The 27,026-nt window shown below is 59.6% G+C and overlaps 1 protein-coding gene across 2 annotated transcripts in view; it reads right to left on the minus strand.

The window, feature by feature from the left end:
* Nucleotides 1-1,125: 1,125 nt before the first annotated feature.
* LOC140125878 (solute carrier organic anion transporter family member 1A2-like) overlaps nt 1,126-27,026 on the minus strand; it is a 95,662-nt gene continuing 69,761 nt past the window's right edge. The window contains exons 11-15 of one of the 2 annotated variants that reach the window (XM_072144758.1): nt 12,587-12,749; nt 2,986-3,155; nt 2,741-2,805; nt 2,091-2,208; nt 1,126-1,916 (exon numbers count right to left, since the gene is read on the minus strand). In XM_072144758.1, coding sequence (XP_072000859.1) covers nt 1,802-1,916; nt 2,091-2,208; nt 2,741-2,805; nt 2,986-3,155; nt 12,587-12,749 — 631 coding nt within the window. In that variant the 3' untranslated portion in view covers nt 1,126-1,801. Of the gene's footprint in view, nt 1,917-2,086; nt 2,209-2,740; nt 2,806-2,985; nt 3,156-12,586; nt 12,750-27,026 lie in introns of those variants that run through there. The other variant, XM_072144759.1, reaches the window with a different exon arrangement.

Raw genomic sequence — 27,026 nt, forward strand, 5'->3', positions numbered from 1 at the left:
CCCCCCCACTGTCCACCCCATAGGCACCCTGCTCCCTCCCCCCATAAGCCACACTGTCCACCCCATAGGCACACTGCTCCCCCCCCACTGTCCACCCCATAGGCACACTGCTCCCCCCCCACTGTCCACCCCATAGGCACACTGCTCCCCCCCACTGTCCACCCCATAGGCACACTGCTCCCCCCCCACTGTCCACCCCATAGGCACACTGCTCCCCCCCCCACTGTCCACCCCATAGGCACACTGCTCCCCCCCACTGTCCACCCCATAGGCACACTGCTCCCTCCCCCCATAAGCCACACTGTTCACCCCATAGGCACCCTGCTCCCTCCCCCCATAAGCCACACTGTCCACCCCATAGGCACCCTGCTCCCTCCCCCCATAAGCCACACTGTCCACCCCATAGGCACACTGCTCCCCCCCCCCCCCACTGTCCACCCCATAGGCACACTGCTCCCCCCCACTGTCCACCCCATAGGCACACTGCTCCCCCCCACTGTCCACCCCATAGGCACCCTGCTCCCTCCCCCATAAGCCACACTGTCCACCCCATAGGCACCCTGCTCCCTCCCCCCATAAGCCACACTGTCCCCCCTACCTTGCAATAGCCACACTAACCCCCCATAAGCCACACCGTCCCCCCACGTAGCCACTCTGTGCCCCCCCCCTGTAGCCACACTGTCATCCCCGTAGGCACACTGCTCTCCCCCATAAGGCACACTGTCCACCCCAGACTGTGGTAAAACCCCTCACCTTTCCTCGCTCCCCGGAGCAGTACCAGCAGCCGCATCCTTTCTTCTCATGAGCGCACTGTATGCGCCGGCCCTGAAGCCGGAACACGTGATCTGATGACATCATCATGTGCGCCGTTGCCTACAGAGTTGAGCGCCACTTCGGGGGAGCGAGGAAACGGTGCGTTTTGGACTCTGCCTGTATCATAGAGACAGAAAACAACAGGAGCCGAAAGGTGATCAGAAGGACCAGTCTCCAAAAGCGACACTGGTACAATGAATCCACCCGAGCGGGCCTATTCCTGATCATGCACCCCACTCTGATATGGGGTAAGAGGTAACGAGACGCCGATCTGACTGGAGACAGAATATGCACAATTTTTCCATCCTCCTATCAAGAGTTACGGAGTTTAATATAAACTTTTGCAAAAAGGGGAGTGGTTACAGGTAAACATCACAGTGACATCACAGTCAGGGGGTGGGAACAAAACCCCAGTGCGTTTAGATTATTGTCAGTCTCTGGAGGCGTCATTTACCTGTCCGCAAGCTCTTCAGCAGGATAAGTCTTCTGTTCCACGAGTGAGGTCTACAGGTTACATACTGGTTATAAATTGGTTATATGCTGGCTATATACTGTTTATATACTGGTTATACACTGGTTATATATTCATTATATTTATGTGCTAACCGTTTGTGTCTCTATTATGTGTATATTATCTGTAATCTTCTATGTTTTTTATGTTTGCACTGCACATCCGCGTATTAAATCTTTAAAAATTAATAAGTCTCTGCATTTCCTTCTTATTATAATTTAACGAGAAAAGTAAAGGTGGTGGCAGTGAGGATCGGTGAGAATCAAGACTAAGAGAGTAGATTTTAAGGTAGAGCCGCCATCTTGCATAGGTGGGCGGGGCTTTATATGTGACGCTCTCTAGTGAACCCCATGATGTAGTCTGAGAGTAGCGGGTTCGTCACAACGACAGAAAGGGTTGACATTTATTTCAGCAGGGGTCATGTACAGAGGATATATCACTGAGCGTCCCAATGTGTCACTTCCCGGGGTCCGCATATCAGAGCGCTCCGTCCTGTGCCCGGGGCGGTCTCCGCCTCAGTGCCCGGAGGATGAAGATACAGGGGATGTATGAGACTCCACGCAAAACTGAGGGAATCCCGATATACAGCTGCCTGCAAGACAAAAGCTTCATGTGTCACCCTGGATGCTCCAGTCACCCCCAGAGCTGCCCTCTGTGTGTAACAGGAGCATAACGACTGCAGCTCTGGAGGTGACTGGAGTATAGGGGATGTGTATGAAGCAGAGTGGTGTGGAGCAGAGATGGTTTGTCACCTTGTGTCAGTTACCTGTAGGCATCAGTATCGTACATGCGGCAGGCCCCGGGCCCCCCGCAGCTTGTGGTCCCCCACTTTATACAGGTTGTGTCTATGGCTGCACCGTAATATATGGGGGAGGGGATTCCTCCTGCAACACAGAGATCGTCAAGCTACAAGACAAGACCGAATCCTGCCCCCACAATCTCACCTGCCCCCCCACAATCTCACCTGCCCCCTCACAATCTCACCTGCCCCCTCACAATCTCACCTGCCCCCCACAATCTCACCAGCCCCTCACAATCTCACCAGCCCCCCACAATCTCACCAGCCCCCCACAATCTCACCAGCCCCTCACAATCTCACCTGCCCCCCACAATCTCACCAGCCCCTCACAATCCTCCCCTTTCCCACAAAAATCTCACCTGCCTCCCCATATTCTCACCTGCCCCCAACAATCTCACCTCCCCCCCCCACAATCTCACCGGCCTCTATAATCCTCACCTGCCCCCCACTATCTCTCCTGCCCCCCACAATCTCACCTGCCCCCCCCCCACAATCTCACCTGCCTCTATAATCCTCACCTGCCCCCCCACAGCCCCCCCATCACTCCCATGATACTCTTTTCATCCTGCATCCCCCATCACTCCCAGCATCCTCTGCTCTCCTGGGGGTTCACTTACCAAGCGCTCGGGATGCCAGGAGGTGGAGACCTAGACCAAAGGATTTCTCTTCTGGGGTCAGACTCCTAGGAACAAGATGGGAAGGTAAAATGTGTCAGTAATGTTCTAGGGGTGCAGTCCCCCAACACTGAGGAGCCCCCAAAGTACAACTCAAGGGACTTAGAAATTTCTGAAGCACTCCCCTGCTTCCTCACCCCCCCGAATGACTCCTGCTCAAGGGAAAGCTGAGTGGTACAGGTGGGTACCTGATGAGCACCATGTACCCGGGCATCGCGCCCAGAGAGTAGATGAAGCAGCAGACCAGGTTGAGGATCATGAAGTAGAGCAGCATGGAGTCACAGGTCTCCCCCCGCGGACACTGCCCCAGCACCGCCGAGCCATTGGCCGAACGCACACAACTACAATTGTAGAAGACCTGCAAGAGAGAAGAGGAGGTGAAGACGACACCGGGTGGAGGGTGGAGGGAAATCCCCCCAGATCTCACCATGTCCTGCCCTTCCACCAGATCTCACCATGTCCTGCCCTTCCACCAGATCTCACCATGTCCTGCCCTTCCACCAGATCTCACCATGTCCTGCCCTTCCACCAGATCTCACCATGTCCTACCCTTCCACCAGATCTCACCATGTCCTACCCTTCCACCAGATCTTACCATGTCCTGACCTTCCACCAGATCTCACCATGTCCTGCCCTTCCACCAGATCTCACCATGTTCTGACCTTCCACCAGATCTCACCATGTCCTGTTCTCCCTACATCTCACCATGTCCTGCACTCTCCACAGATCTCACCATGTCCTGCCCTCTCCACAGATCTCACCATGTCCTGCCCTCTCCACAGATCTCACCATGTCCTGCCCTCTCCACAGATCTCACCATGTCCTGCCCTCTCCACAGATCTCACCATGTCCTGCCCTCTCCACAGATCTAACCATGTCCTGCCCTCTCCCCAGATCTCACCATGTCCTGTTCTCTGCCCAGATCTCACCATGTCCTGTTCTCTGCCCAGATCTCACCATGTCCTGCAGTCTCCACAGATCTCACCATGTCCTGCCCTCTCCCCAGATCTCACCATGTCCTGCAGTCTCCACAGATCTCACCATGTCCTGCAGTCTCCACAGATCTCACCATGTCCTGCCCTCTCCCCAGATCTCACCATGTCCTGCCCTCTCCCCAGATCTCACCATGTCCTGCCCTCTCCCCAGATCTCACCATGTCCTGCCCTCTCCCCAGATCTCACCATGTCCTGCCCTCTCCCCAGATCTCACCATGTCCTGCCCTCTCCCCAGATCTCACCATGTCCTGCCCTCTCCCCAGATCTCACCATGTCCTGCCCTCTCCCCAGATCTCACCATGTCCTGCCCTCTCCCCAGATCTCACCATGTCCTGTCCTCTCCCCAGATCTCACCATGTCCTGCCCTCTCCCCAGATCTCACCATGTCCTGCAGTCTCCACAGATCTCATTATGTCCTGCCCTCTCCACAGATCTCACCATGTCCTGCAGTCTCCACAGATCTCACCATGTCCTGCCCTCTCCCCAGATCTCACCATGTCCTGCCCTCTCCCCAGATCTCACCATGTCCTGCAGTCTCCACAGATCTCACCATGTCCTGCCCTCTCCCCAGATCTCACCATGTCCTGCCCTCTCCCCAGATCTCACCATGTCCTGCCCTCTCCCCAGATCTCACCATGTCCTGCAGTCTCCACAGATCTCACCATGTCCTGCCCTCTCCACAGATCTCACCATGTCCTGCCCTCTCCACAGATCTCACCATGTCCTGCCCTCTCCACAGATCTCACCATGTCCTGCCCTCTCCCCAGATCTCACCATGTCCTGCCATCTCCCCAGATCTCACCATGTCCTGCCCTCTCCACAGATCTCACCATGTCCTGCCCTCTCCACAGATCTCACCATGTCCTGCCCTCTCCACAGATCTCACCATGTCCTGCCCTCTCCACAGATCTCACCATGTCCTGCCCTCTGCCCAAATCTCACCATGTCCTGCCATCTCCACAGATCTCACCATGTCCTGCAGTCTCCACAGATCTCACCATGTCCTGCAGTCTCCACAGATCTCACCATGTCCTACCCTCTGCCCAAATCTCATTATGTCCTGCCCTCTCCACAGATCTCACCATGTCCTACCCTCTCCGCAGATCTCACCATGTCCTGACCTTCCACCAGATCTCACCATGTCCTGTCCTCTCCACAGATCTCACCATGTCCTACCCTCTCCGCAGATCTCACCATGTCCTGACCTTCCACCAGATCTCACCATGTCCTGCCCTCTCCGCAGATCTCACCATGTCCTGTCCTCTGCCCAGATCTCACCATGTCCTGCCCTCTCCACAGATTTCACCATGTCCTGCCCTCTCCACAGATCTCACCATGTCCTGCCCTCTCCACAGATCTCACCATGTCCTGCCCTCTCCACAGATCTAACCATGTCCTGCCCTCTCCCCAGATCTCACCATGTCCTGTTCTCTGCCCAGATCTCACCATGTCCTGTTCTCTGCCCATATCTCACCATGTCCTGTTCTCTGCCCAGATCTCACCATGTCCTGCAGTCTCCACAGATCTCACCATGTCCTGCAGTCTCCACAGATCTCACCATGTCCTACCCTCTGCCCAAATCTCATTATGTCCTGCCCTCTCCACAGATCTCACCATGTCCTGCCCTCTCCACAGATCTCACCATGTCCTGCCCTCTCCCCAGATCTCACCATGTCCTGCAGTCTCCACAGAACTCACCATGTCCTGCCCTCTCCCCAGATCTCACCATGTCCTGTCCTCTCCCCAGATCTCACCATGTCCTGCCCTCTCCACAGATCTCACCATGTCCTGCCCTCTCCACAGATCTCACCATGTCCTGCCCTCTCCACAGATCTCACCATGTCCTGCAGTCTCCACAGATCTCACCATGTCCTGCAGTCTCCACAGATCTCACCATGTCCTGTTCTCTGCCCAGATCTCACCATGTCCTGCAGTCTCCACAGATCTCACCATGTCCTGCCCTCTCCACAGATCTCACCATGTCCTACCCTCTGCCCAAATCTCATTATGTCCTGCCCTCTCCACAGATCTCACCATGTCCTGCCCTCTCCACAGATCTCACCATGTCCTGCCCTCTCCGCAGATCTCACCATGTCCTGACCTTCCACCAGATCTCACCATGTCCTGTCCTCTCCACAGATCTCACCATGTCCTACCCTCTCCGCAGATCTCACCATGTCCTGACCTTCCACCAGATCTCACCATGTCCTGCCCTCTCCGCAGATCTCACCATGCCCTGCCCTCTCCCTAGACCTCACCATGTCATGCCCTTAACCCAGTTATCACCATGTCCTGCCCTTCCACCAGATCTCACCATGTCCTGCCACCCTCCCCAGATCTCACCATGTCCTGACCTTCCACCAGATCTCTCCATGTCCTGCCCTCCTTGCAGATCTCATCATGTCCTACCCTCTCCGCACATCTCTCCACGTCCTACCCTCTCCCTAGACCTCACCATGTCCTGCCCTCTCCCCAGATATCACCATGCTCTGCCCTTCCACCAGATCTCACCATGTCCTGCCCTTCCACCAGATCTCACCATGTCCTGCCCTTCCACCAGATATGTCCATGTCCTGCCCTCTCCCCAGATCTCACCATGTCCTGCCATCTCCCCAGATCTCACCATGTCCTGCCCTCTCCCAAGATATTACCATGCCCCGCCCTTCCACCAGATCTAACCATGTCCTGCCCTTCCACCAGATCTCACCATGTCCTGCCCTTCCACCAGATCCTACCATGTCCTGCCACCCTCCCTAGATCGCACCATGTCCTGCCACCCTCCCTAGATCGCACCATGTCCTGCCCTTCCACCAGATCTCACCATGTCCTGCCCTTCCACCAGATCTCACCATGTCTTGACACCCTCCCAAGATCTCACCATGTCCTGCCACCCTCCCTAGATCGCACCATGTCCTGCCACCCTCCCTAGATCGCACAATGTCCTGCCCTTCCACCAGATATGTCCATGTCCTGCCATCTCCCCAGATCTCACCATGTCCTGCCATCTCCCCAGATCTCATCATGTCCTGCCCTTCCACCAGATCTCACCATGTCCTGACACCCTCCCAAGATCTCACCATGTCCTGCCACCCTCCCTAGATCGCACCATGTCCTGCCACCCTCCCTAGATTGCACCATGTCCTGCCTTTCCACCAGATCTCACCAAGTCCTGCCCTTCCAGCAGATCTCACAATGTCCTGTCCTCACCCCATATCTCACCATGTCCGGCCCTCTCCCCAGAACTCACCATGTCCTCCCCTTATAGATCTCACCATGTCCTGCCCTTCCACAAGATCTCACCATATCCTACTCTCCCTAGATCTCACCATGTCCTGTCCTCTCCCCAGATCTCACCATGTCCTGCCCTCTCCCCAGATCTCACCATGTCCTGCAGTCTCCACAGATCTCATTATGTCCTGCCCTCTCCACAGATCTCACCATGTCCTGCAGTCTCCACAGATCTCACCATGTCCTGCCCTCTCCCCAGATCTCACCATGTCCTGCCCTCTCCCCAGATCTCACCATGTCCTGCAGTCTCCACAGATCTCACCATGTCCTGCCCTCTCCCCAGATCTCACCATGTCCTGCCCTCTCCCCAGATCTCACCATGTCCTGCCCTCTCCCCAGATCTCACCATGTCCTGCAGTCTCCACAGATCTCACCATGTCCTGCCCTCTCCACAGATCTCACCATGTCCTGCCCTCTCCACAGATCTCACCATGTCCTGCCCTCTCCACAGATCTCACCATGTCCTGCCCTCTCCCCAGATCTCACCATGTCCTGCCATCTCCCCAGATCTCACCATGTCCTGCCCTCTCCACAGATCTCACCATGTCCTGCCCTCTCCACAGATCTCACCATGTCCTGCCCTCTCCACAGATCTCACCATGTCCTGCCCTCTCCACAGATCTCACCATGTCCTGCCCTCTGCCCAAATCTCACCATGTCCTGCCATCTCCACAGATCTCACCATGTCCTGCAGTCTCCACAGATCTCACCATGTCCTGCAGTCTCCACAGATCTCACCATGTCCTACCCTCTGCCCAAATCTCATTATGTCCTGCCCTCTCCACAGATCTCACCATGTCCTACCCTCTCCGCAGATCTCACCATGTCCTGACCTTCCACCAGATCTCACCATGTCCTGTCCTCTCCACAGATCTCACCATGTCCTACCCTCTCCGCAGATCTCACCATGTCCTGACCTTCCACCAGATCTCACCATGTCCTGCCCTCTCCGCAGATCTCACCATGTCCTGTCCTCTGCCCAGATCTCACCATGTCCTGCCCTCTCCACAGATTTCACCATGTCCTGCCCTCTCCACAGATCTCACCATGTCCTGCCCTCTCCACAGATCTCACCATGTCCTGCCCTCTCCACAGATCTAACCATGTCCTGCCCTCTCCCCAGATCTCACCATGTCCTGTTCTCTGCCCAGATCTCACCATGTCCTGTTCTCTGCCCATATCTCACCATGTCCTGTTCTCTGCCCAGATCTCACCATGTCCTGCAGTCTCCACAGATCTCACCATGTCCTGCAGTCTCCACAGATCTCACCATGTCCTACCCTCTGCCCAAATCTCATTATGTCCTGCCCTCTCCACAGATCTCACCATGTCCTGCCCTCTCCACAGATCTCACCATGTCCTGCCCTCTCCCCAGATCTCACCATGTCCTGCAGTCTCCACAGAACTCACCATGTCCTGCCCTCTCCCCAGATCTCACCATGTCCTGTCCTCTCCCCAGATCTCACCATGTCCTGCCCTCTCCACAGATCTCACCATGTCCTGCCCTCTCCACAGATCTCACCATGTCCTGCCCTCTCCACAGATCTCACCATGTCCTGCAGTCTCCACAGATCTCACCATGTCCTGCAGTCTCCACAGATCTCACCATGTCCTGTTCTCTGCCCAGATCTCACCATGTCCTGCAGTCTCCACAGATCTCACCATGTCCTGCCCTCTCCACAGATCTCACCATGTCCTACCCTCTGCCCAAATCTCATTATGTCCTGCCCTCTCCACAGATCTCACCATGTCCTGCCCTCTCCACAGATCTCACCATGTCCTGCCCTCTCCGCAGATCTCACCATGTCCTGACCTTCCACCAGATCTCACCATGTCCTGTCCTCTCCACAGATCTCACCATGTCCTACCCTCTCCGCAGATCTCACCATGTCCTGACCTTCCACCAGATCTCACCATGTCCTGCCCTCTCCGCAGATCTCACCATGCCCTGCCCTCTCCCTAGACCTCACCATGTCATGCCCTTAACCCAGTTATCACCATGTCCTGCCCTTCCACCAGATCTCACCATGTCCTGCCACCCTCCCCAGATCTCACCATGTCCTGACCTTCCACCAGATCTCTCCATGTCCTGCCCTCCTTGCAGATCTCATCATGTCCTACCCTCTCCGCACATCTCTCCACGTCCTACCCTCTCCCTAGACCTCACCATGTCCTGCCCTCTCCCCAGATATCACCATGCTCTGCCCTTCCACCAGATCTCACCATGTCCTGCCCTTCCACCAGATCTCACCATGTCCTGCCCTTCCACCAGATATGTCCATGTCCTGCCCTCTCCCCAGATCTCACCATGTCCTGCCATCTCCCCAGATCTCACCATGTCCTGCCCTCTCCCAAGATATTACCATGCCCCGCCCTTCCACCAGATCTAACCATGTCCTGCCCTTCCACCAGATCTCACCATGTCCTGCCCTTCCACCAGATCCTACCATGTCCTGCCACCCTCCCTAGATCGCACCATGTCCTGCCACCCTCCCTAGATCGCACCATGTCCTGCCCTTCCACCAGATCTCACCATGTCCTGCCCTTCCACCAGATCTCACCATGTCTTGACACCCTCCCAAGATCTCACCATGTCCTGCCACCCTCCCTAGATCGCACCATGTCCTGCCACCCTCCCTAGATCGCACAATGTCCTGCCCTTCCACCAGATATGTCCATGTCCTGCCATCTCCCCAGATCTCACCATGTCCTGCCATCTCCCCAGATCTCATCATGTCCTGCCCTTCCACCAGATCTCACCATGTCCTGACACCCTCCCAAGATCTCACCATGTCCTGCCACCCTCCCTAGATCGCACCATGTCCTGCCACCCTCCCTAGATTGCACCATGTCCTGCCTTTCCACCAGATCTCACCAAGTCCTGCCCTTCCAGCAGATCTCACAATGTCCTGTCCTCACCCCATATCTCACCATGTCCGGCCCTCTCCCCAGAACTCACCATGTCCTCCCCTTATAGATCTCACCATGTCCTGCCCTTCCACAAGATCTCACCATATCCTACTCTCCCTAGATCTCACCAAGTCCTGCCACCCTCCCTAGATCCTACCATGTCCTGTCCTCTCCCCAGATCTCACCATGTCCTGCCCTCTCTCAAGATCCCACCATGACCTGCCCTTTCCACAGATCTCACCATGTCCTGCCCTCTCTCAAGATCCCACCATGTCCTGCAGTCTCCACAGATCTCACCATGTCCTGCCCTCTCCACAGATCTCACCATGTCCTACCCTCTGCCCAAATCTCATTATGTCCTGCCCTCTCCACAGATCTCACCATGCCCTGCCCTCTCCACAGATCTCACCATGTCCTGCAGTCTCCACAGATCTCACCATGTCCTACCCTCTGCCCAAATCTCATTATGTCCTGCCCTCTCCACAGATCTCACCATGTCCTACCCTCTCCGCAGATCTCACCATGTCCTGACCTTCCACCAGATCTCACCATGTCCTGTCCTCTCCACAGATCTCACCATGTCCTGCCCTCTCCGCAGATCTCACCCTGCCCTCTCCCTAGACCTCACCATGTCATGCCCTTAACCCAGTTATCACCATGTCCTGCCCTTCCACCAGATCTCACCATGTCCTGCCACCCTCCCCAGATCTCACCATGTCCTGCCCTTCCACCAGATCTCACCATGTCCTGCCCTTCCACCAGATCTCACCATGTCCTGCCCTTCCACCAGATTTCACCATGTTCTGACCTTCCACCAGATCTCACCATGTCCTGTTCTCCCTACATCTCACCATGTCCTGCACTCTCCACAGATCTCACCATGTCCTACCCTTTCTGCAGATCTCACCATGTCCTGTCCTCTGCCCAGATCTCACCATGTCCTGACCTTCCACCAGATCTCTCCATGTCCTGCCCTCCTTGCAGATCTCATCATGTCCTACCCTCTCCGCACATCTCTCCACGTCCTACCCTCTCCCTAGACCTCACCATGTCCTGCCCTCTCCCCAGATATCACCATGCTCTGCCCTTCCACCAGATCTCACCATGTCCTGCCCTTCCACCAGATCTCACCATGTCCTGCCCTTCCACCAGATATGTCCATGTCCTGCCATCTCCCCAGATCTCACCATGTCCTGCCATCTCCCCAGATCTCACCATGTCCTGCCCTCTCCCAAGATATTACCATGCCCCGCCCTTCCACCGGATCTAACCATGTCCTGCCCTTCCACCAGATCTCACCATGTCCTGCCCTTCCACCAGATCTCACCATGTCTTGACACCCTCCCAAGATCTCACCATGTCCTGCCACCCTCCCTAGATCGCACCATGTCCTGCCACCCTCCCTAGATCGCACAATGTCCTGCCCTTCCACCAGATATGTCCATGTCCTGCCATCTCCCCAGATCTCACCATGTCCTGCCCTTCCACCAGATCGCACCATGTCCTGCCACCCTCCCTAGATCGCACCATGTCCTGCCCTTCCACCAGATCTAACCATGTCCTGCCCTTCCACCAGATCTCACCATGTCTTGACACCCTCCCAAGATCTCACCATGTCCTACCCTCTCCGCAGATCTCACCATGTCCTGTCCTCTGCCCAGATCTCACCATGTCCTGCCCTCTCCCCAGATCTCACCATGTCCTGCCACCCTCCCTAGATCGCACCATGTCCTGCCCTTCCACCAGATCTCACCATGTCCTTCCACCCTCCCTAGATCGCACCATGTCCTGCCACCCTCCCTAGATCGCACATTGTCCTGCCCTTCCACCAGATATGTCCATGTCCTGCCATCTCCCCAGATCTCACCATGTCCTGCCCTTCCACCAGATCTCACCATGTCCTGACACCCTCCCAAGATCTCACCATGTCCTGCCACCCTCCCTAGATCGCACCATGTCCTGCCACCCTCCCTAGATTGCACCATGTCCTGCCTTTCCACCAGATCTCACCAAGTCCTGCCCTTCCAGCAGATCTCACAATGTCCTGTCCTCACCCCATATCTCACCATGTCCGGCCCTCTCCCCAGAACTCACCATGTCCTCCCCTTATAGATCTCACCATGTCCTGCCACCCTCCCTAGATTGCACCATGTCCTGCCCTTCCACCAGATCTCACCATGTCCTGCCCTCTCCCCAGATCTCACCATGTCCTGCCCTCTCCCCAGATCTCACCATGTCCTGCCCTCTCCCCAGATCTCACCATGTCCTGCCCTCTCCCCAGATCTCACCATGTCCTGCCCTCTCCCCAGATCTCACCATGTCCTGCCCTTTCCACAGATCTCACCATGTCCTGCCCTCTCCCCAGATCTCACCATGTCCTGCCCTCTCCACAGATCTCACCATGTCCTGCCCTCTCCACAGATCTCACCATGTCCTGCCCTCTCCACAGATCTCACCATGTCCTGCACTCTCCCCAGATCTCACCATGTCCTGCCCTCTCCCCAGATCTCACCATGTCCTTTCTTCTCCCTAGATCTCACCATTTCTTGTCTGCTCCCCATATCTCCCCACATTTTTCCTGCTTCCCAGATCTCACCATGTCCTGCCCGCTCCCAAAGGACCCTGAACATCCGGCCAGGCACGGGGACACGTAGCCCACCCCGTCCTCCCCGCACACAGGGTCCCAAACATCAGTTGCACAGCCACAGTTCACATTGCATCCTGACGTCAGGTTCTCCAGGTACGAGACCTCCTCCACCCTGCAGAGAAAAGCAACACCCATAAAGGTGGTGAAAAGGGGCTCCCTTCACCCCCATAATAAATGTATGAATTCAAAACACACAAACACTTGGGTGGAAAGGAGAGCAGGGCCAGCGTTAGGGGGATGGCAAACTGGGCATTTGCCCAGGGCCCCCTGTCTTAAATGAGCCCCCTGCATGTGGAATTTTGTGGTTGAATGCCCATGTGAAGATGCTCATAATCTATCTCCTGTCTATATATCTCCGATCTATAGATCTGTCTATCTTACCACTTATCTATCTAGGGTTTTGTCTATTTATTTATAAATCTTCTATCTCTCTTCTACTGTATGATGACACTTGGGGGACAGGACAGGGACACGCTGACACTTGGGGGGACAGGACAGGGACACGCTGACACTTGGGGGACAGGACAGGGACACGCTGACACTTGGGGGGACAGGACAGGGACACGCTGACACTTGGGGGGACAGGGACACGCTGACACTTGGGGGGACAGGACAGGGACATGCTGACACTTGGGGGGACAGGACAGGGACACGCTGACACTTGGGGGGACAGGACAGGGACAGGCTGACACTTGGGGGACAGGACAGGGACACGCTGACACTTGGGGGACAGGACAGGGACACGCTGACACTTGGGGGGACAGGACAGGGACACGCTGACACTTGGGGGACAGGACAGGGACACGCTGACACTTGGGGGACAGGACAGGGACACGCTGACACTTGGGGGAGAGGACAGGGACACGCTGACACTTGGGGGACAGGACAGGGACACGCTGACACTTGGGGGACAGGACAGGGACACGCTGACACTTGGGGGGACAGTACGGGGACACGCTGACACTTGGGGGACAGGACAGGGACACGCTGACACTTGGGGGACAGGACAGGGACACGCTGACACTTGGGGGACAAGACAGGGACACGCTGACACTTGGGGGACAGGACTGGGGCACGCTGACACTTGGGGGACAGGACAGGGACACGCTGACACTTGGGGGGGACAGGACAGGGACACGCTGACACTTGGGGGGACAGGACAGGGACACGCTGACACTTGGGGGACAGGACAGGGACACGCTGACACTTGGGGGGGACAGGACAGGGACACGCTGACACTTGGGGGACAGGACAGGGACAGGCTGACACTTGGGGGACAGGACAGGGACACGCTGACACTTGGGGGACAGGACAGGGACACGCTGACACTTGGGGGACAGGGACACGCTGAAACTTGGGGGACAGGACAGGGACACGCTGACACTTGGGGGACAGGACAGGGACACGCTGACACTTGGGGGGCAGGACTGGGGCACGCTGACACTTGGGGGACAGGGACACGCTGAAACTTGGGGGACAGGACAGGGACACGCTGACACTTGGGGGACAGGACAGGGACACGCTGACACTTGGGGGGCAGGACTGGGACACGCTCACACTTGGAGGACAGGACAGGGACACGCTGACACTTGGGGGGACAGGACAGGGACATGCTGACACTTGGGGGACAGGACAGGGACACGCTGACACTTGGGGGACAGGACAGGGACACGCTGACACTTGGGGGGACAGGACAGGGACACGCTGACACTTGGGGGACAGGACAGGGACACGCTGACACTTGGGGGGACAGGACAGGGACACGCTGACACTTGGGGGGACAGGACAGGGACACGCTGACACTTGGGGGGACAGGACAGGGACACGCTGACACTTGGGGGGGGCAGGACAGGGACACGCTGACACTTGGGGGGACAGGACAGGGACACGCTGACACTTGGGGGGACAGGACAGGGACACGCTGACACTTGGGGGACAGGACAGGGACATGCTGACACTTGGGGGGGACAGGACAGGGACACGCTGACACTTGGGGGACAGGACAGGGACAGGCTGACACTTGGGGGACAGGACAGGGACACGCTGACACTTGGGGGACAGGACAGGGACACGCTGACACTTGGGGGACAGGGACACGCTGAAACTTGGGGGACAGGACAGGGACACGCTGACACTTGGGGGACAGGACAGGGACACGCTGACACTTGGGGGGCAGGACTGGGGCACGCTGACACTTGGGGGACAGGGACACGCTGATACTTGGGGGACAGGACAGGGACACGCTGACACTTGGGGGACAGGACAGGGACACGCTGACACTTGGGGGGCAGGACTGGGACACGCTGACACTTGGGGGGACAGGACAGGGACACGCTGACACTTGGGGGACAGGACAGGGACACGCTGACACTTGGGGGGACAGGACAGGGACACGCTGACACTTGGGGGACAGGACAGGGACACGCTGACACTTGGGGGGACAGGACAGGGACACGCTGACACTTGGGGGACAGGACAGGGACACGCTGACACTTGGGGGACAGGACAGGGACACGCTGACACTTGGGGGGACAGGACAGGGACACGCTGACACTTGGGGGGACAGGACAGGGACACGCTGACACTTGGGGGACAGGACAGGGACACGCTGACACTTGGGGGACAGGACAGGGACACGCTGACACTTGGGGGGACAGGACAGGGACACGCTGACACTTGGGGGGACAGGACAGGGACACGCTGACACTTGGGGGACAGGACAGGGACACGCTGACACTTGGGGGACAGGACAGGGACACGCTGACACTTGGGGGACAGGACAGGGACACGCTGACACTTGGGGGGACAGGACAGGGACAGGCTGACTCTTGGGGGGACAGGACAGGGACACGCTGACACTTGGGGGGACAGGACAGGGACACGCTGACACTTGGGGGGACAGGACAGGGACACGCTGACACTTGGGGGGACAGGACAGGGACACGCTGACACTTGGGGGGACAGGACAGGGACACGCTGACACTTGGGGGACAGGACAGGGACACGCTGACACTTGGGGGACAGGACAGGGACACGCTGACACTTGGGGGACAGGACAGGGACACGCTGACACTTGGGGGGACAGGACAGGGACACGCTGACACTTGGGGGGACAGGACAGGGACACGCTGACACTTGGGGGACAGGACAGGGACACGCTGACACTTGGGGGGACAGGACAGGGACACGCTGACACTTGGGGGGACAGGACAGGGACACGCTGACACTTGGGGGACAGGACAGGGACACGCTGACACTTGGGGGACAGGACAGGGACACGCTGACACTTGGGGGACAGGACAGGGACACGCTGACACTTGGGGTTACAGGACAGGGACACGCTGACACTTGGGGTTACAGGACAGGGACACGCTGACACTTGGGGGGACAGGACAGGGACACGCTGACACTTGGGGGACAGGACAGGGACACGCTGACACTTGGGGGACAGGACAAGGACACGCTGACACTTGGGGGACAGGACAGGGACACGCTGACACTTGGGGGGACAGGACAGGGACACGCTGACACTTGGGGGGACAGGACAGGGACACGCTGACACTTGGGGGGACAGGACAGGGACACGCTGACACTTGGGGGGACAGGACAGGGACACGCTGACACTTGGGGGACAGGGCAGGGACACGCTGACATTTGGGGGGACAGGACAGGGACACGCTGACACTTGGGGGACAGGGCAGGGACACGCTGACATTTGGGGGGACAGGACAGGGACACGTTGACACTTGGGGGGACAGGACAGGGACACGTTGACACTTGGGGGGGACAGGACAGGGACACGTTGACACTTGGGGGGGACAGGACAGGGACACGTTGACACTTGGGGGGGACAGGACAGGGACACGTTGACACTTGGGGGGGACAGGACAGGGACACGTTGACACTAGGGGGGGGGACAGGGACACGCTGACACTTGGGGGACAGGACAGGGACACGCTGACACTTGGGGGGACAGGACGGGACACGCTGACACTTGGGGGACAGGACAGGGACACGCTGACACTTGGGGGACAGGACAGGGACACGCTGACACTTGGGGGGACAGGACAGGGACACGCTGACACTTGGGGGGGACAGGACAGGGACACGCTGACATTTGGGGGGACAGGACAGGGACACGCTGACACTTGGGGGACAGGGCAGGGACACGCTGACACTTGGGGGGGCAGGACAGGGACACGCTGACACTTGGGGGGGCAGGACAGGGACACGCTGACACTTGGGGGGACAGGACAGGGACACGTTGACACTTGGGGGGACAGGACAGGGACACGCTGACACTTGGGGGGACAGGACAGGGACACGCTGACACTTGGGGGACAGGACAGGGACACGCTGACACTTGGGGGACAGGACAGGGACACGCTGACACTTGGGGGGACAGGACAGGGACACGCTGACACTTGGGGGACAGGACAGGGACACGCTGACACTTGGGGGGACAGGACAGGGACACGCTGACACTTGGGGGACAGGACAGGGACACGCTGACACTTGGGGTTACAGGACAGGGACACGCTGACACTTGGGGTTACAGGACAGGGACACGCTGACACTTGGGGGGACAGGACAGGGACACGCTGACACTTGGGGGACAGGACAGGGACACGCTGACACTTGGGGGACAGGACAGGGACACGCTGACACCTGGGGGACAGGACAGGGACACGCTGACACTTGGGGGACAGGACAGGGACACGCTGACACTTGGGGTTACAGGACAGGGACACGCTGACACTTGAGGGACAGGACAGGGACACGCTGACACTTGGGGTTACAGGACAGGGACACGCTGACACTTGGGGGGACAGGACAGGGACACGCTGACACTTGGGGGACAGGACAGGGACACGCTGACACTTGGGGTTACAGGACAGGGACACGCTGACACTTGGGGGGACAGGACAGGGACACGCTGACACTTGGGGGACAGGACAGGGACACGCTGACACTTGGGGGGACAGGACAGGGACACGCTGACACTTGGGGTTACAGGACAGGGACACGCTGACACTTGAGGGACAGGACAGGGACACGCTGACACTTGGGGGGACAGGACAGGGACATGCTGACACTTGGAGGGACAGGACAGGGACACGCTGACACTTGGGGGACAGGACAAGGACACGCTGACACTTGGGGGGACAGGACAGGGACATGCTGACACTTGGGGTTACAGGACAGGGACACGCTGACACTTGGGGTTACAGGACAGGGACACGCTGACACTTGGAGGGACAGGACAGGGACACGCTGACACTTGGGGGGACAGGACAGGGACACGCTGACACTTGGGGGACAGGACAGGGACACGCTGACACTTGGGGTTACAGGACAGGGACACGCTGACACTTGGGGTTACAGGACAGGGACACGCTGACACTTGGAGGGACAGGACAGGGACACGCTGACACTTGGAGGGACAGGACAGGGACACGCTGACACTTGGGGGACAGGACAGGGACACGCTGACACTTGGGGGACAGGACAGGGACACGCTGACACTTGGGGTTACAGGACAGGGACACGCTGACACTTGGGGTTACAGGACAGGGACACGCTGACACTTGGGGGACAGGACAGGGACACGCTAACACTTGGGGGGACAGGACAGGGACACGCTAACACTTGGGGGACAGGACAGGGACACGCTGACACTTGGGGGGACAGGACAGGGACACGCTGACACTTGGGGGACAGGACAGGGACATGCTGACACTTGGAGGGACAGGACAGGGACACGCTGACACTTGGGGGGACAGGACAGGGACATGCTGACACTTGGAGGGACAGGACAGGGACACGCTGACACTTGGGGGACAGGACAGGGACACGCTGACACTTGGGGGGACAGGACAGGGACACGCTGACACTTGGGGGACAGGACAGGGACATGCTGACACTTGGGGGACAGGACAGGGACACGCTGACACTTGGGAGACAGGACAGAGACACGCTGACACTTGGGGTACAGGACAGGGACACGCTGACACTTGGGGTACAGGACAGGGACACGCTGACACTTGGGGGACAGGACAGGGACACGCTGACACTTGGGGGGACAGGACGGGGACACGCTGACACTTGGGGGGACAGGACAGGGACACGCTGACACTTGGGGGACAGGACAGGGACACGCTGACACTTGGGGGGACAGGACGGGGACACGCTGACACTTGGGGGGACAGGACAGGGACACGCTGACACTTGGGGGGACAGGACAGGGACACGCTGACACTTGGGGGACAGGACATGGACACGCTGACACTTGGGGTTACAGGACAGGGACACGCTGACACTTGGGGTTACAGGACAGGGACACGCTGACACTTGGGGGACAGGACAGGGACACGCTAACACTTGGGGGGACAGGACAGGGACACGCTAACACTTGGGGGACAGGACAGGGACACGCTGACACTTGGGGGGACAGGACAGGGACACGCTGACACTTGGGGGACAGGACAGGGACATGCTGACACTTGGAGGGACAGGACAGGGACACGCTGACACTTGGGGGGACAGGACAGGGACATGCTGACACTTGGAGGGACAGGACAGGGACACGCTGACACTTGGGGGACAGGACAGGGACACGCTGACACTTGGGGGGACAGGACACGCTGACACTTGGGGGGACAGGACAGGGACACGCTGACACTTGGGGGGACAGGACAGGGACACGCTGACACTTGGGGGGACAGGGACACGCTGACACTTGGGGGGACAGGACAGGGACACGCTGACACTTGGGGGGGCAGGACAGGGACACGCTGACACTTGGGGGACAGGACAGGGACACGCTGACACTTGGGGGGACAGGACAGGGACACGCTGACACTTGGGGGGACAGGGACACGCTGACACTTGGGGGACAGGACAGGGACACGCTGACACTTGGGGGACAGGACAGGGACACGCTGACACTTGGGGGACAGGACAGGGACACGCTGACACTTGGGGACAGGACAGGGACACGCTGACACTTGGGGGGACAGGACAGGGACACGCTGACACTTGGGGGACAGGACAGGGACACGCTGACACTTGGGGGGACAGGGACACGCTGACACTTGGGGGACAGGACAGGGACACGCTGACACTTGGGGGGGACAGGACAGGGACACGCTGACACTTGGGGGGACAGGACAGGGACACGCTGACACTTGGGGGGGACAGGACAGGGACACGCTGACACTTGGGGGGACAGGACAGGGACACGCTGACACTTGGGGGACAGGACAGGGACACGCTGACACTTGGGGGACAGGACTGGGACACGCTGACACTTGGGGGGACAGGACAGGGACACGCTGACACTTGGGGGGACAGGACAGGGACACGCTGACACTTGGGGGACAGGACAGGGACACGCTGACACTTGGTGGGACAGGACAGGGACACGCTGACACTTGGGGGGGACAGGACAGGAACACGCTGACACTTGGGGGGACAGGACAGGGACACGCTGACACTTGGGGACAGGACAGGGACACGCTGACACTTGGGGGGACAGGACAGGGACACGCTGACACTTGGGGGGACAGGGACACGCTGACACTTGGGGGGACAGGACAGGGACACGCTGACACTTGGGGGGACAGGACAGGGACACGCTGACACTTGGGGGACAGGACAGGGACACGCTGACACTTGGGGGACAGGACAGGGACACGCTGACACTTGGGGGACAGGACAGGGACACGCTGACACTTGGGGGGACAGGACAGGGACACGCTGACACTTGGGGGGACAGGGACACGCTGACACTTGGGGGGACAGGACAGGGACACGCTGACACTTGGGGGACAGGACAGGGACACGCTGACACTTGGGGGGGGGCAGGGACACGCTGACACTTGGGGGACAGGACAGGGACACGCTGACACTTGGGGGACAGGACAGGGACACGCTGACACTTGGGGGGGCAGGACAGGACACGCTGACACTTGGGGGACAGGACAGGGACACGCTAACACTTGGGGGACAGGACAGGGACACGCTGACACTTGGGGGACAGGACAGGGACACGCTGACACTTGGGGGACAGGACAGGGACACGCTGACACTTGGGGGGGACAGGACAGGGACACGCTGACACTTGGGGGACAGGACAAGGACACGCTGACACTTGGGGGGACAGGACAGGGACACGCTGACACTTGGGGGACAGGACAGGGACACGCTGACACTTGGGGGGAGAGGACAGGGACACGCTGACACTTGGGGGGACAGGACAGGGACACGCTGACACTTGGGGGGACAGGACAGGGACACGCTGACACTTGGGGGGGACAGGACAGGGACACGCTGACACTTGGGGGACAGGACGGGGACACGCTGACACTTGGGGGACAGCACGGGGACACTCTGACACTTTGGGGGGCAGGACAGGGACACGCTGACACTTGGGGGACAGGACAGGGACACGCTGACACTCGGGGGACAGGACAGGGACACGCTGACACTTGGGGGACAGGACAGGGACACGCTGACACTTGGGGGGACAGGACAGGGACACGCTGACACTTGGGGGGACAGGACAGGGACACGCTGACACTTGGGGGACAGGACAGGGACACGCTGACACTTGGGGGACAAGACAGGGACACGCTGACACTTGGGGGACAGGACTGGGGCACGCTGACACTTGGGGGGACAGGACAGGGACACGCTGACACTTGGGGGACAGGACAGGGACACGCTGACACTTGGGGGGGACAGGACAGGGACACGCTGACACTTGGGGGACAGGACAGGGACAGGCTGACACTTGGGGGACAGGACAGGGACACGCTGACACTTGGGGGACAGGACAGGGACACGCTGACACTTGGGGGACAGGGACACGCTGAAACTTGGGGGACAGGACAGGGACACGCTGACACTTGGGGGACAGGACAGGGACACGCTGACACTTGGGGGGCAGGACTGGGGCACGCTGACACTTGGGGGACAGGGACACGCTGAAACTTGGGGGACAGGACAGGGACACGCTGACACTTGGGGGACAGGACAGGGACACGCTGACACTTGGGGGGCAGGACTGGGACACGCTCACACTTGGAGGACAGGACAGGGACACGCTGACACTTGGGGGGACAGGACAGGGACATGCTGACACTTGGGGGACAGGACAGGGACACGCTGACACTTGGGGGACAGGACAGGGACACGCTGACACTTGGGGGGACAGGACAGGGACACGCTGACACTTGGGGGACAGGACAGGGACACGCTGACACTTGGGGGGACAGGACAGGGACACGCTGACACTTGGGGGGACAGGACAGGGACACGCTGACACTTGGGGGGACAGGACAGGGACACGCTGACACTTGGGGGGGGCAGGACAGGGACACGCTGACACTTGGGGGGACAGGACAGGGACACGCTGACACTTGGGGGGACAGGACAGGGACACGCTGACACTTGGGGGACAGGACAGGGACATGCTGACACTTGGGGGGACAGGACAGGGACACGCTGACACTTGGGGGACAGGACAGGGACAGGCTGACACTTGGGGGACAGGACAGGGACACGCTGACACTTGGGGGACAGGACAGGGACACGCTGACACTTGGGGGACAGGGACACGCTGAAACTTGGGGGACAGGACAGGGACACGCTGACACTTGGGGGACAGGACAGGGACACGCTGACACTTGGGGGGCAGGACTGGGACACGCTGACACTTGGGGGGACAGGACAGGGACACGCTGACACTTGGGGGACAGGACAGGGACACGCTGACACTTGGGGGGACAGGACAGGGACACGCTGACACTTGGGGGACAGGACAGGGACACGCTGACACTTGGGGGGACAGGACAGGGACACGCTGACACTTGGGGGACAGGACAGGGACACGCTGACACTTGGGGGACAGGACAGGGACACGCTGACACTTGGGGGGACAGGACAGGGACACGCTGACACTTGGGGGGACAGGACAGGGACACGCTGACACTTGGGGGACAGGACAGGGACACGCTGACACTTGGGGGACAGGACAGGGACACGCTGACACTTGGGGGGACAGGACAGGGACACGCTGACACTTGGGGGGACAGGACAGGGACATGCTGACACTTGGGGGACAGGACAGGGACACGCTGACACTTGGGGGACAGGATAGGGACACGCTGACACTTGGGGGACAGGACAGGGACACGCTGACACTTGGGGGGACAGGACAGGGACAGGCTGACACTTGGGGGGACAGGACAGGGACACGCTGACACTTGGGGGGACAGGACAGGGACACGCTGACACTTGGGGGGACAGGACAGGGACACGCTGACACTTGGGGGGACAGGACAGGGACACGCTGACACTTGGGGGGACAGGACAGGGACACGCTGACACTTGGGGGACAGGACAGGGACACGCTGACACTTGGGGGGACAGGACAGGGACACGCTGACACTTGGGGGGACAGGACAGGGACACGCTGACACTTGGGGGACAGGACAGGGACACGCTGACACTTGGGGGGACAGGACAGGGACACGCTGACACTTGGGGGGACAGGACAGGGACACGCTGACACTTGGGGGACAGGACAGGGACACGCTGACACTTGGGGGACAGGACAGGGACACGCTGACACTTGGGGGACAGGACAGGGACACGCTGACACTTGGGGTTACAGGACAGGGACACGCTGACACTTGGGGTTACAGGACAGGGACACGCTGACACTTGGGGGGACAGGACAGGGACACGCTGACACTTGGGGTTACAGGACAGGGACACGCTGACACTTGGGGTTACAGGACAGGGACACGCTGACACTTGGGGGGACAGGACAGGGACACGCTGACACTTGGGGGACAGGACAGGGACACGCTGACACTTGGGGGACAGGACAGGGACACGCTGAAACCTGGGGGACAGGACAGGGACACGCTGACACTTGGGGGACAGGACAGGGACACGCTGACACTTGGGGTTACAGGACAGGGACACGCTGACACTTGAGGGACAGGACAGGGACACGCTGACACTTGGGGGGACAGGACAGGGACACGCTGACACTTGGGGGGACAGGACGGGGACACGCTGACACTTGGGGGGACAGGACAGGGACACGCTGACACTTGGGGGACAGGACAGGGACACGCTGACACTTGGGGGGACAGGACAGGGACACGCTGACACTTGGGGGGACAGGACAGGGACACGCTGACACTTGGGGGGACAGGACAGGGACACGCTGACACTTGGGGGACAGGACAGGGACACGCTGACACTTGGGGTTACAGGACAGGGACACGCTGACACTTGGGGGGACAGGACAGGGACACGCTGACACTTGGGGGACAGGACAGGGACACGCTGACACTTGGGGTTACAGGACAGGGACACGCTGACACTTGAGGGACAGGACAGGGACATGCTGACACTTGGAGGGACAGGACAGGGACATGCTGACACTTGGAGGGACAGGACAGGGACACGCTGACACTTGGGGGACAGGACAGGGACACGCTGACACTTGGGGGGACAGGACAGGGACATGCTGACACTTGGGGTTACAGGACAGGGACACGCTGACACTTGGGGTTACAGGACAGGGACACGCTGACACTTGGAGGGACAGGACAGGGACACGCTGACACTTGGGGGGACAGGACAGGGACACGCTGACACTTGGGGGACAGGACAGGGACACGCTGACACTTGGGGTTACAGGACAGGGACACGCTGACACTTGGGGTTACAGGACAGGGACACGCTGACACTTGGGGGGGACAGGACAGGGACACGCTGACACTTGGGGGGGACAGGACAGGGACACGCTGACACTTGGGGGACAGGACAGGGACACGCTGACACTTGGGGGACAGGACAGGGACACGCTGACACTTGGGGTTACAGGACAGGGACACGCTGACACTTGGGGTTACAGGACAGGGACACGCTGACACTTGGGGGACAGGACAGGGACACGCTAACACTTGGGGGGACAGGACAGGGACACGCTAACACTTGGGGGACAGGACAGGGACACGCTGACACTTGGGGGGACAGGACAGGGACACGCTGACACTTGGGGGACAGGACAGGGACATGCTGACACTTGGAGGGACAGGACAGGGACACGCTGACACTTGGGGGGACAGGACAGGGACATGCTGACACTTGGAGGGACAGGACAGGGACACGCTGACACTTGGGGGGGACAGGACACGCTGACACTTGGGGGGACAGGACAGGGACACGCTGACACTTGGGGGGACAGGACAGGGACACGCTGACACTTGGGGGGACAGGGACACGCTGACACTTGGGGGGACAGGACAGGGACACGCTGACACTTGGGGGGGCAGGACAGGGACACGCTGACACTTGGGGGACAGGACAGGGACACGCTGACACTTGGGGGGACAGGACAGGGACACGCTGACACTTGGGGGGACAGGGACACGCTGACACTTGGGGGACAGGACAGGGACACGCTGACACTTGGGGGACAGGACAGGGACACGCTGACACTTGGGGGACAGGACAGGGACACGCTGACACTTGGGGACAGGACAGGGACACGCTGACACTTGGGGGGACAGGACAGGGACACGCTGACACTTGGGGGACAGGACAGGGACACGCTGACACTTGGGGGGACAGGGACACGCTGACACTTGGGGGACAGGACAGGGACACGCTGACACTTGGGGGGGACAGGACAGGGACACGCTGACACTTGGGGGGACAGGACAGGGACACGCTGACACTTGGGGGGGACAGGACAGGGACACGCTGACACTTGGGGGGACAGGACAGGGACACGCTGACACTTGGGGGACAGGACAGGGACACGCTGACACTTGGGGGACAGGACTGGGACACGCTGACACTTGGGGGGACAGGACAGGGACACGCTGACACTTGGGGGGACAGGACAGGGACACGCTGACACTTGGGGGACAGGACAGGGACACGCTGACACTTGGTGGGACAGGACAGGGACACGCTGACACTTGGGGGGGACAGGACAGGAACACGCTGACACTTGGGGGGACAGGACAGGGACACGCTGACACTTGGGGACAGGACAGGGACACGCTGACACTTGGGGGGACAGGACAGGGACACGCTGACACTTGGGGGGACAGGGACACGCTGACACTTGGGGGGACAGGACAGGGACACGCTGACACTTGGGGGGACAGGACAGGGACACGCTGACACTTGGGGGACAGGACAGGGACACGCTGACACTTGGGGGACAGGACAGGGACACGCTGACACTTGGGGGACAGGACAGGGACACGCTGACACTTGGGGGGACAGGACAGGGACACGCTGACACTTGGGGGGACAGGGACACGCTGACACTTGGGGGGACAGGACAGGGACACGCTGACACTTGGGGGGGGGCAGGGACACGCTGACACTTGGGGGACAGGACAGGGACACGCTGACACTTGGGGGACAGGACAGGGACACGCTGACACTTGGGGGGGCAGGACAGGACACGCTGACACTTGGGGGACAGGACAGGGACACGCTAACACTTGGGGGACAGGACAGGGACACGCTGACACTTGGGGGACAGGACAGGGACACGCTGACACTTGGGGGACAGGACAGGGACACGCTGACACTTGGGGGGGACAGGACAGGGACACGCTGACACTTGGGGGACAGGACAAGGACACGCTGACACTTGGGGGGACAGGACAGGGACACGCTGACACTTGGGGGACAGGACAGGGACACGCTGACACTTGGGGGACAGGACGGGGACACGCTGACACTTGGGGGACAGCACGGGGACACTCTGACACTTTGGGGGGCAGGACAGGGACACGCTGACACTTGGGGGACAGGACAGGGACACGCTGACACTCGGGGGACAGGACAGGGACACGCTGACACTTGGGGGACAGGACAGGGACACGCTGACACTTGGGGGGACAGGACAGGGACACGCTGACACTTGGGGGGACAGGACAGGGACACGCTGACACTTGGGGGACAGGACAGGGACACGCTGACACTTGGGGGGACAGGACAGGGACACGCTGACACTTGGGGGGACAGGACAGGGACACGCTGACGCTTGGGGGATAGGACAGGGACACGCTGACACTTGGGGGACAGAACAGGGACACGCTGACACTTGGGGGACAGCACGGGGACACTCTGACACTTGGGGGACAGGACAGGGACACGCTGACACTTGGGGGGACAGGACAGGGACACGCTGACACTTGGAGGACAGGACAGGGACACGCTGACACTTGGAGGGACAGGACAGGGACACGCTGACACTTGGGGGACAGGACAGGACAGGGACACGCTGACACTTGGGGGGACAGGACAGGGACACGCTGACACTTGGGGGGACAGGACA

The sequence above is a fragment of the Engystomops pustulosus genome, chromosome 4, assembly GCF_040894005.1.
Source record: "Engystomops pustulosus chromosome 4, aEngPut4.maternal, whole genome shotgun sequence".
Taxonomy (NCBI): Eukaryota; Metazoa; Chordata; class Amphibia; order Anura; family Leptodactylidae; genus Engystomops; species Engystomops pustulosus.